The sequence below is a fragment of the Salminus brasiliensis genome, chromosome 22 (genome assembly GCF_030463535.1).
Source record: "Salminus brasiliensis chromosome 22, fSalBra1.hap2, whole genome shotgun sequence".
Taxonomy (NCBI): domain Eukaryota; kingdom Metazoa; phylum Chordata; class Actinopteri; order Characiformes; family Bryconidae; genus Salminus; species Salminus brasiliensis.
The window spans coordinates 24,716,025-24,727,877 of NC_132899.1; the positions used below are offsets into that span (position 1 = coordinate 24,716,025).

General features: G+C 39.5%; 1 protein-coding gene across 1 annotated transcript; it reads right to left on the reverse strand.

Annotated features, from left to right (window-relative positions):
* Window positions 1-2,002: 2,002 nt before the first annotated feature.
* On the reverse strand, window positions 2,003-9,282 carry plbd1b (phospholipase B domain containing 1b). Its single transcript, XM_072667528.1, has 11 exons — window positions 8,636-9,282; window positions 7,110-7,326; window positions 6,344-6,427; window positions 5,985-6,126; window positions 4,950-5,090; window positions 4,664-4,808; window positions 3,582-3,782; window positions 3,291-3,431; window positions 2,728-2,913; window positions 2,518-2,624; window positions 2,003-2,435 (listed from the first exon to the last, which is right to left on the reverse strand). The coding sequence occupies exons 1-11, from the start codon at window positions 8,718-8,720 to the stop codon at window positions 2,259-2,261; spliced, it is 1,626 nt and encodes a 541-aa protein (XP_072523629.1). The 5' UTR covers window positions 8,721-9,282; the 3' UTR covers window positions 2,003-2,258.
* Between the last annotated feature and the right edge of the window lie 2,571 nt (window positions 9,283-11,853).

The following is an 11,853-nucleotide window of genomic DNA, read 5'->3' on the forward strand; positions in this document are numbered from 1 at the left end:
GTACCAGCGGCCAAACAATCTGGGAGGGTTACTTTAAAATGTATTATGTTACAGATTAAACGTAAAAAGGTCATTGTAAAATAATCCAAAAGATTACTATATTATTATACTAATTACTTTTTCATTACTTTTTATAAAACTTTATTACTTTATTTTACTTATTTTGGATAACGTGTGTTTTTAAAGCCATATATTCAAATAAAAAATTGAAAACTTAACATATAAAGTCACACCAAACAGTCCAGTGTCTACACCAAACAAGTCTACATGAACCAAATCTATGAAAGGTTCTCTGAACAATGCTATAGAAGAACCATATTTGGTTCCATAAAGAACCTTTTATGTAAAAAAAGATTTGAGGTGAGGAAGGTTTTAATGGTTTAAAGAGGTTAATGTTAAAGGGTCTTCACACTCTTTACACAGCTTTATACAAAACCAGTTCTTTATGGCTTTGTTCAGAGAATCCTTCGTAGCACCTTTGCTAAAGTACTTAGATTGAACAGTGATCTTGTTTTCCTCTTTGCTTTAAAAACAATGTTATTTTGAAATTTCCATTCAGCGAATACATTTTTCTGCATGTCATGCTGGGATGGCACCCACATGAAAGACTCTCCACAGGGAGCTCTGTTAGCACTCAGCTAGCTCTGTGTGAGTCATTAAAAAGCAGTAAAGTCATGATGAACCACTTCAACAGTGGGATTCACAGCTTGTAAACGCCTTTTTTTTTTTGGCAACTAAGTCTTTGAGTTGTTCACTTGTTCATTTTTAAACTACAAATCAAATCTTGCCCTCCGATTTTTACTGCCGATAAGTGGTTTGCTTTTTGCGGTACCGGCCTCTGTATTTCTATATTTAAGTATTTTTGAATGGTGAATAGTGACACCTTTACCGCTACCCTGTGAAGGTTGTTGGTGATGGCACTGACTGTTGTTATTGGGCTTGCTCTCACACTGATGACTGGTCCTGCATCAGCTGCTGTTGTTTTTGTTGACTGACCTGTTAAATGTTAGTTGTTAGTTCACCAGTGGTTCCTTTATTTTCCAAATTGTTGTACTGGTTATGTCTGGTTGTGCTTCAAGATGGTTTGGTTTTCTCCCACAGACAGTTCCTACTGGTTTGTTTATCTTGACAGGGTTCAAACCAAGGTGTCAAGGAGCATTTTAGTATGTTGTTTGTGTTATTTGTCTAAGCAGATAATAATTAAAAACCCTCTCCTATTCATACTCCTATTTCCTTATTTCAGTCATTTTGCTTATAACATCACACACATAGAGGTGATCAGTCAGTCAGAAGGCAAAGTAGGAACGTGCCCCATATGAGTTTTTAACATTTCAGAAATGGTCAGAAAAAAGGTCTGCACAGATGCTTCTCCAATTGGTTGCCTCCCTTAGTTACTGTTGCTATGCCTGTCAAACGTTCAGCTCAGTGCAGCCACAGACTGCTTAAATGAGAGCACTGAATAGTCTCGTCTAACCTGACCTTTTTAATTCTTCCCTCTCAAAGCTTACATATTTTGCCTTGTGACTGACTCAGAGATGTGTTGATCATTACACACACGTGATCAGTTGTACCGTATATAATAATAATACACAAATAATGTAATATTGGGCATCATGAAAGTAAGGTGAACATTTTTAAAACATGCAGCACTGTGCCAAATCCACAGACCAACGTTCGATTAAATTTCTAGTCAAAATGCTCATTAAGTCTATTGGTCTATTGATCAAAATTTCTGAAATTCTAATATAATACAATATAAAGCACAACTGGCAGATTCACATTGCATCAAAAAAAGTGAAAAACATCAAAAAGTGAGATACAAGGTTTTTGTCCGACAGAGACAATATATTTAACAGGAAATTACACAACTGCATATAACTCTGTAAATAAAAAAATCAGATGTTTATAATAATTCAATAATAAACAAACTCAATGACTTTAAAGTTTGGGGTTCCTTCCCTGATGAGTTTTCAAATTTCAAATTTCAATGCTTAAATCCAGGGTAATTCCAATTAATAAAAAGTGCACAATAATAACAGTCAGGCTAACAGTCAAGTAATAATAAGCATTGCATTTGTTTCTTAATTAGCTTTTGCACACAAGCACTCTCATGGGCAAAGAAATACATTAGCAGGACCATATTTTACAAAATCACAGTGCTTTACTTCAGAGATGCCCAAAGTGTCTAACGCACTGTTTCAGGTTCATACTCTTGCTTATGTTCCTACAAGCTGAAGCCAGTGGCAAACGTCTACACCTTAGGGGGCAAAGAGAGAGGGCTGCATTGTGACAAAGGAAAAGTTGTAAATCAGAGGAAGCCCATGATGTGCAGTCTGGTTGAAACGACTCCAAGTAAAAGGTGGCAAGCCGTTTTGAGTGGTGGGGCCATTCACAGCCTCGGCCACAAGCTTTCTGGCCATGTGATAGTCGGTGACCTGGAAGGATGATCAGAGGAATATTTGCAAAAGCAAACATTATAACATTTTTAATGAGGTCTGTGTTTTTTTTTTTTTTTACCTTGGTGTCGTAACATCCTCCTGGATAGGGGCGTCTGAGTCTTAGGTCATTTCGGCAACAGATGGTCTTACACGGGTGTTTCTTGGAGTACGGATCGTTCTTGTAATCTGAAATAACTCTGCTCATCAAACATGTGAACTTGCTTGATTCAACTACAATGCAATGATGTTCACATAAATGTAGCATGAAAATGAACATCAGAGGACTCACCGTTGTATCTCATAATGTACTTCAGGGAGGCCAGATCAGTGACTTTTGCCTGGTCCCTGCGAAAGATCTTGGCTCGGGGACAGAGGTCGTAGGAGAAGTCTTCCCAGTGTATTTGCCACATCACTCCATAACCACTTAAATCGTAAATATCTGAGTGGAAGGGTACGTTGTAAGATGACCAATAGCCTGGTGAAAGAGTATAAAGATGGCTTCAATTTCTGTGTTTCTTACTTTAAATCTAGTCATTCAAGTCATATTTTTCTACTTTCAGAAATATACAGTATAGTTGTAGAATGAGTAGAGACAATAACTGCAGGAGCAGCTTCTGGGGGACTGAGGAACAAGGGGGAGTGGTGGCGGGGTGTAAAAACAGGAAGCAGGTAAAATATTGTGATATTACACTTAAAGGAGGAGGAGCTTCAGGTGCCTCTAAAAAGCTTTAGTTATTTCATGACCTGCTTTAGATTATGTCAAAAAGCAGAATACATCCATAATGGAGATACAAGGTTTTTACTGCATGACAGCAACAACATGCGTGAGTGTGACTATCCTATGTTCTCTACCATGCCGCAGCGCCTGTGTCTGGTCTGAGTACACCACAAGCCCTGGGATCTGCTCCACCACAGTCAGAGCGCCATCCTTAATCCTCCTGCCTAGCAACACCCTGTTCAGGTCCACCACCATGTACTGGTTATTATATGTACCTGTGAGACAGAAGGTAATCTCCAGTGACAATCTCATGACAGGTTTGTAAACTGTCATAACTTCCACAGATTGTCAAGAAACATATGAGAATAATATATAATTTGTCCATCAAAAAATGTCGCCATATGATTTAGCAGTCTTTGTCTTACCAGAGTTGTATTTGGAAAACACCTGGGCCCACTCCTCCCCTGTGTGGGCAAAAGAGTTTGCAAGACGCACCCTTTGCCAGGCTAGCAGGGCCTCTGGGGTTACCAGAGAGAACAGGGAGGTGTTAAACACACTGTTTGTGGTTTGGGTAATAAGCAGTCCATTACTCAGCAGATAAAAGTCATCCAAGGATGAGAGCAGTCCTGTTAAATAAATCAGACATTGACAATAATCATATGAGTTACTATCAAACTATCAAACATTTTAAAGCTCATACTACACAAATACAACATAAGCAGTACAAAGTATTCAGCCTCCTTAAAAGTCTTTGTCTGGATTATAAATGGCACTTGCAAGATTGTTGCAGTCAGTATTTTTATAGAAAAGCCAGTATGCACTTAAAGTAAATTTCTAAGTAAAAATGTATTACCTTTAAAAACAAGTAAAATAGAAAAAATCCTGCTTACAGAAGTACTCAACCTCTTTGCCAAACTATTTATACTATTTGCTGCCATTAACTGCTTTAAGTTAAGTTTGAGAGATTTTCACCCGCCCATTCTTCTTTCTGTAGCAGATTTGCTACAGGTGGTTGTTCCTGTTGGTTGGAAAATGTTCAAATAGCACCACTGATTCTCAATTGGATTGAGATCTGAGGTTTTCTTGCAATACCTTCCTGTATACTGCACCATTCATCTGACCTTCAATGGCCAAGTCCCTCCTGAAGAAAAGCTCCACAACCAGATGCTGCCACCACCGTACTTCACTGTTGAGATTATGTCTGGCCAATTCTGTGACCACAAAACTGTCACACATTTCTAGCTGGGTCACTTTAATGCTTTCTGACAAAATCCAGACATGCTCTGATGTGGTTTATCTTAATAATGACTTCCAACTAGCCACCCTCTCGTACAGGCCAGTTGTATACAGAACTCTTGATATTGTTGGCCATTGTGCCTTAATTTTTGTTAATTAATTGTAATATTATACATTTATAAAACATAAATGTTTAGCTTGCGTCTCACTCTGCCCTATAAAATTCAATTTTATCAAATATAACATCCTGTATAAAGCTATAGTGTAATACCAGGGTAGCTACTGAAGGACATCTTGTCAATGACAGTGTGACTGTCGCTCTGTTTGAAGTCCCAGTGTTTGTAGATTCGCATGCTGGCAGCATAGGTATACCAGCTAGAGTGAGCAAACAACAGATTCTCATAGCCGGGTAACATCTGAAAATTAAGAGAACACAGAGTCAAGCTCAGTCTGGGAGATAACAAACAGAGAAGAAGGATTTCCATAAGAGCAGGGTGGAAAAGCAGCTCACTTCTAAAACCAAAAAATGAACGCAGGTGAGAGGCTTCAGCTCTGACCTTAATGAGAACTGAGCAGTGGCCCATTCCTGGCATTCTGAAGGAATCAGAGAAGTAGTTGGAGCGACTTCTGAGAACAGGGATTAAGTCCAGCAGGTCCCCGATAGCATTAAGGAACTGAACCGCAAACACTGACAGAGGCTGGATAAAAAAAATAATTAAATAATAGATATAACTGCCAGTTCAAAATTCTTACATTTTCTACATAACATATTCTGAATAAACATGAGAGGCTGAATCACAGAAGTGTAACAAATAAAAAAGAACAAAAAGTAGGCTGTGTGTTTCGTTTAATACATTTACTGAGCACTTTCTTAAGAAAAACTGTCTACTTATTCATGCAATTATTTAATCAGCCAATCACGCAGCAGCAACCATACAGAAACTGAAACCATACAGAAACTGGTCAGAAGCTTCAGAAGCCTCCGCCTTTAACCCATTTTTGCAATGAACACACATACACACTAGTGATCAAACACACACAGTGACAGTGAGCACACATGCCCGGAGTGGTGGGCATGCCCGGGGAGTAGGGAGGGTGAAGGGCCTTGCTCAAGGACCCAACAGTGGCAGTTTGCTGAGCCCAGGTATCAAACCCACAACCCTGTCATCAATAATCCAGTACTCTAACCAATGAGGCACCACTGCCTACTGACATTAGGTATTGTATTGATGGTCTATTGCATTGATTGCAGAGCTTGATTTGGGCAGGGGTAGCTTTACTTTTGTAAACTTTGTAAATTTTGTCTTTTCTTGACATTATGTTACATGTATATTTTATTGCCATAATAATTCTATCTACAATTGAGATTTACACAACAAAGAGCTTTGGGTGAAAATCATTTAGCTTTTCTCTGCTGTTAAACATGGTGGCAGGTTATTTTCAATACTAAAGGCAACAGAGGGGTTGCCGAAACGGCTTTGCATGTTTGCTAAAGTAACCCTATATCCTCTGTGCTCATTATCCTCATAGACTGCATGCAGCATCAAGGAGAAAATTAATTATTATTTAGGAAATAATAAAATTACACTCACCCGTTTCTTTTTGCATTTGGCCCAGTGTGCAGCCCCAGCGTGCAGTCCATCCAACTGAGACAATGTTAGCCCTACTTGCTGCCAAAGTGGATCATTCTTCCCGTTTAATTTCACCTGCTCCCGTGCCCAAGAGTCCTGATCACTAAGATATGGAGAGACCGAGCAGAAGTCGCGGTTGTTAAACCAAATGAAATGATCAGCATCATTTAGTATAACTCAACATCCAGTTAATCTACGCTTACAAATATACAATATTCAAGGCAGTGGTGATATGCACAGCCCTAATAATTACACAGCACACATACAATAAAAAGTCAACTAACTAACAATGAGGAAATGGATGACTGTTCTTTACTCACCTCAAGAACTTCTTTAGAGGATTGAGAACTTTTTTATCCTTTATTAAGTGAGAGTACATGTTGAGGTAGTGGCTGGTCATCTGTCTGTCAGTAAAAACAATGATTCATTTCTGAGTGAATGCACTTACAACTGTGATATACAGAAGGTTTTGCTTTAAACAGGTAATTTGATTAGTGAGTTAGTGTGGATAAACTCATATGTAAGCTATATGTCTAATTGTACCCATGTACTCTTCCTAATTAGTAAATTCAGCGACTTTACGTTGCACCCACTGTTAACACATGCCTTCAGTTGTGTGCACACAGCTTGTATTTCTCTGGAAAAGCACTGTAAGTAGAATGGGGCGCTGTGGTGCAGCTGCACGTGAGAGCTTGCATGCCCAATGCCAGGCGTCATGCATAAAGACTCCCAGCATTGAGCTGTGGAGCAGTGGAACTGTGTGCCCTGGGGTTATGGAGCTATATGCATAAAGAACCCTAGCATTGATCCATGGAGAAGTTGAACTGTGTTCCCTGGAGTGATGGAGCTCCATTCCGAGTTGGAGTGGAGTTTGTGACCTAGAAGTAATCATCCAACATCCGTATCTGACCTTGCTGCTGCTCTTGTAGTCTTTCCAGAAGAATAGAGGCTGGTACAATAGCAAAGAGGGAAAAAACGCTCATTGGTACCCAGTGATTAGACAAAGTGTTGGATCGGAAAAGTGTCTAAGACATATAGAGAAAAAAAGGACAGTAATGAGAACTTTTTCCAAATGAGTACACTCACGGGGCAGTGAGGTAGCCCTCGAGGTATCCAGCCAGAAAGTAGGTAATTTCAGCGCTGTGCTTGGTGTGTCCATAGCCTGCACGCAGCTCCAACACTCCCCAGCCTGTGTGCTCCAGGCTGTGGTTGTAGAAGCCATAGGCCACGTCCTCCCTCAACACCTCCTCCAGCAACACCCTCTGCTGCAGAGGCTCCCAGGACACGGAGGCTACCATAAGCTCTGACAGCCCAAAAATAAAAACAATGCAAATATTACAAAACAATAATTATCGCATGCCTGTATTCATAAAGTCAATACATTATATTTTTACAGTCATTATATTCAATTCCAACTATTATTTAGTCATAGTTATCATGATGAATCTAGAATCCTATTAAGATTCATTTAACTGTACTTTTCAGAAGGGTTGAATCTTTAGGTATAAATCTTTGCATATATTTGCATATTCATATTCATATATATTTATAACTACGCTCTAAGCAAAAGGGGTTCTACAATAGCATCCATGTGTTTGTGCACCCCTGGTAAAAATATCTGTTATCATGAATAGTTATGTAAGTAAAAGATGACCCTTTTACCCAAAATACATAAAGATTCAATATTTCTTTACTATTTAATACATTTATCAAGATTACATTTTTTCACTTCCATTTTTTACAGCAAAATATTGGGCATGCTGCAAGGTTAGTACTTAGTGACATCCCCACTGTCAAATATCACAGCTAAGAGAGCAGCTAAGAGACCGTTTGCCCATTATTCCTTGCAAAAGGCTTCTAGATCAGTAAGATTCTTGCCCCTTCTTGCTGCACTGCTCTTTTGGGGTCTATCCACAGATTTTCAATGATGTTTAGGTCAAGATGGCCATGGCAAAATCTTGTTTGCACATCATAAGGTAGTCAACTGTGGATTTCTTTTTTTAACAGATGGTGTGATGTTTGAGCCCAGAATTTGCTGGCGTTCTTCCCTCTACCAGTAAAATGTTCCCTGTCCCACTGGCTGCAACACAAGCCCAAAGCATAACCAATCCACCCCTCTTTCATTAAGGCCATCTTTGTCCAGATGTCACTGAACAGTAGAACAGTGCAGCACCACTTCAGAGTCTGCTAAACTTTTATGGAGGTCTTTTGCAGTCGAATGTGGATTTGATTAGTCTTTCCAGCAATCTCTCTGAAAGCCTCCCAGATCTCACCTTATCCTCCACAGTTCCTGTTAACTGCCATTTCTTAATTACAGCAGACTGATGATACTTTTCTACTCCTTACAGTCTTCTCCTGGTTTGTGGGCAGTGGTTATTTAATGCTCAGAGTGCTGTACAGCTGCGTATGCCGCTGGTTGTTGGGAGAAGGTTTGAGGAGTATTTCCTAACGATGGTCCTGAACAAGCCACAGCCCCAACAAGCGAATTAAGGTCTTTGACTTTGGCAAAAAGGTTTGTAAGAGATCAAATTTACTACTTCATGCTGTGGTGCTCATCATGTAGAATATCTGATATAAAAAAGATATTAAAAAGATATTAAAACACCACTTACGTGGAGTTCCTGCGCAGGTAGCCAGAGCACACAGAGCAAACAATCCCCCTGTAAAACCAACCATGCTCTTATCTCGCTCCTTCATCCAACTTTACTTCACTGTCCACTCTCCTCTGTCCAATCTTTACTGCATACTCTTCACTGTCCACTTTTCAGTGTCCACTCTTCAGTGTCCACTCTTCAGTGTCCACTCTTCACTGATCACGCTTCACTCTCCACTCTTCAGTGTCCACTCATCACTGATCACTCTTCACTCTCCACTTTTCAGTCTCCACTCTTCACTGAACACTCTTCACTTTTCAGTCTCCACTCTTCACTGATCACTCTTCACTCTCCACTCTTCAGTGTCCACTCTTCACTGAACACTCTTCACTTTTCAGTCTCCACTCTTCACTGATCACTCTTCACTCTCCACTCTTCAGTGTCCACTCTTCACTGATCACTCTTCACTCTCCACTCTTCAATGTCCACTCTTCAATGTCCACTCTTCACTGATCACTTTTTTAACTCTGGCTGGAGAAACAGATCAGATCACAGATCAGTTCAGGATCTTTAAGTTTGGATACATCTACAAACTAATCTCCTGTAAGGCAGTCTGAGCAGATCCACTAGCACCCAGTGCACAGATGCAGTTTCTGAGGCCAGCATACTCGAATCCACAACCCCGGCTTTAGGAGGCTCGGTGTAGTGAATGAAGCTTTCTGAAGCGATTAATGAACTGAATCGTTCTCTTCAGAAAATGATTCACTGCTTCTGAACGCTGCTTCTGAATAGCGCACGATGGCGCCGCTTGCTGGTCAAATACGTGTAAATGAGAAAAGCCCAAATCAAAACCCCTGAATCCAATGATGTGTAAGTTATCCTGGTGTAAACTGGACTGCACTTCTTAAAAACAGCAGGCTGCTGTCCTCCACTGCTCAGCTCAGCTCAGTCCCGTCAGACACACTGTATGAAAACCCCACAGCTACGACTCGCCGTGCTCTGATGAGGAGAACCTGTAGGTAATCCTTGTGATGATGATCACCAATGTGGTTACATCTACTCTACACCTGTAGTAATATGAGATGCATCTAGATTGGATTAAGCTATCTGAAGAACACATGTACACACCTGTAAGACATAGTGGTTCTTACCTGGTAAATCTCCTCATGGGGGAAGGGGGGACCCTCTGTCAGCAGCTCGAGGGTGGCAGGGCCTAGCAGGCGAGCTCGTAGACCAGGGAGAAGACTGGTGACTGGTTTACATTAACTTTTTTCAATTTTCTTTTTGGTAAACTTGAATAAATTGACAAGAATTGTTGTATTCTCACCTTTGCGTCCTCTCAAAGTTTCTTTCTTTTTTTTTTATCTCATCCACCACATCCGGTCACATTACCACAGTCCTGGACTAAATTTACCTTTCTATTCAGAATGCTCTGTAGTCCACGACTAGGCTTAATCCCTGTCTGGGGGAAACTGGCCCTAAGTGTTTAGGCACAGCTTCTGATCACAGTGTAAGAAGAAAAACATTACTGTTACATATATATATATAAATATATATATATATAAAATATACTGTTATATATATATATATATATATTATAGAAATTGACCTGAACACTCCTCATTTCGAGACCACACATACACACACACACACACACACATACACATATATATATATATATATATATATATATATATATATATATATATATACATACACACAAACACAGACATGCTGGATTTGAGTGTTTCTGCCTCGCTGGCTCATAACTGTGGTGCAGGTGTGTAGACTCTGCAGGACAGGTGTTACTATGTTACGTAGGGGTGAAAAAACTTAATCGTACTGGAGACAATCTACCAAAAACGTTCATTATCAGTCCTGGATTTTTAACAATGAGTAAAACTCCAAGTCTGTATACGCCAAACCTGTCAATGATTGGTTTTCATTTTCTGAAAATAAGTATGTCATTTGTTAGACTGTCACATGTTAAAAATGACTACTGCTGAAAAATGGCCTGTCAGAAGAATTTGAGCCACATACTTCACTGTTAATTACGATAAATACTGTTTTAAGAAAAAACAATTATCAACAAATTTAAATTAGTATCATTTACATAAACTGATTAAAAACATAAACGTATAGACAGAGTCTACATATGATTAGTATTTTACAACAGTCGGTTGTAATCGTGTCAGGTCCTGTAAAATACCAGCTACCTAAAAAGTGTACAGACTACATTTAAGTGTTAACTTACAGGAAGTGACGTGCTTGGTTGTTGTTTTGTTGTTTTTTTGAGGAGGATGAGCCAGTGCGTTAGTGCTATAATATCCCCCAAAATAATGAAATAACCCCAATGTATGTCTAAAACAGTAGCACGTTAAAACACTGAACTGATTGGCAGTTAAAATAGCTGACCGTCAGGCCCGGTCACAGCCTGGTGACAGAGGCTTACAAATAAAGGACACTGAATGGGGCATTTTATGTGATATCATTATTGCAATACATTGCAACAGTACGGCGCAAGTGTCCAACTCGTGTTAAAAAAATGACCAACCAATCAAACGACAGACTGCTGAATTTGTCCCTAGCCAGTGATTAGGCATTTAGCTCAGAAGGTTCACTAGAGGGCAGCACAGGGCTGTGGTTAAACTACAGCCTACAGTTACTGCAGTAGTGCTGGGGTCAGCAGTGCAGCATTTACACACACACACACACACACACACACACACACACACACACACACACACACACACACACACACACACACACACACACACACACACACACACACACCTCGAGCAGGCACAAAGGATGGCACTCACTTTACTACAAGTACATGCATGTCTGTGTATCCAATGATTAAAAACAGGTTGGACATTATTTACAGTTGTATGTAGCATTTTCATATTAAAATAAAGTAATAAAGCAAACTTTATATAAAAAAGTTTATATAAACTTTTAGAACTTTAAAGTTATGTTTAATTAAAATAAAATAGGGAAAATCATGTTTTTTTTTGGTAAGAAAACTAATAAACAAAAAGATAGACCAAGATGTGCAGAAAAATTGCCCTATTTATACTGTGTTTACTGTAGAGGACTTGGAGGCTTTTTTGCACTTGAAAAAGTGCAACAAAAACATCTGTAATTTGAACAGGGGTGTCCATGTATTTGCATGTGTAATCAGGGCCCTCAGCTACACAATTCAGTACAGGGGAAAAAAACCACAAGACTCAATG

Bases quoted from the DNA above. Each gene is read 5' to 3' on its own strand.
- plbd1b (XM_072667528.1), bottom strand. From the start codon at position 8,720: ATGAAGGAGCGAGATAAGAGCATGGTTGGTTTTACAGGGGGATTGTTT. The intron at 3,432-3,581 runs GTAAGACAAAGA...TCTGTCTCACAG, and splicing joins GTTTTCCAAATACAACTCTG to GTACATATAATAACCAGTAC. The intron at 2,436-2,517 runs GTAAAAAAAAAA...TCATCCTTCCAG, and splicing joins GAGGATGTTACGACACCAAG to GTCACCGACTATCACATGGC.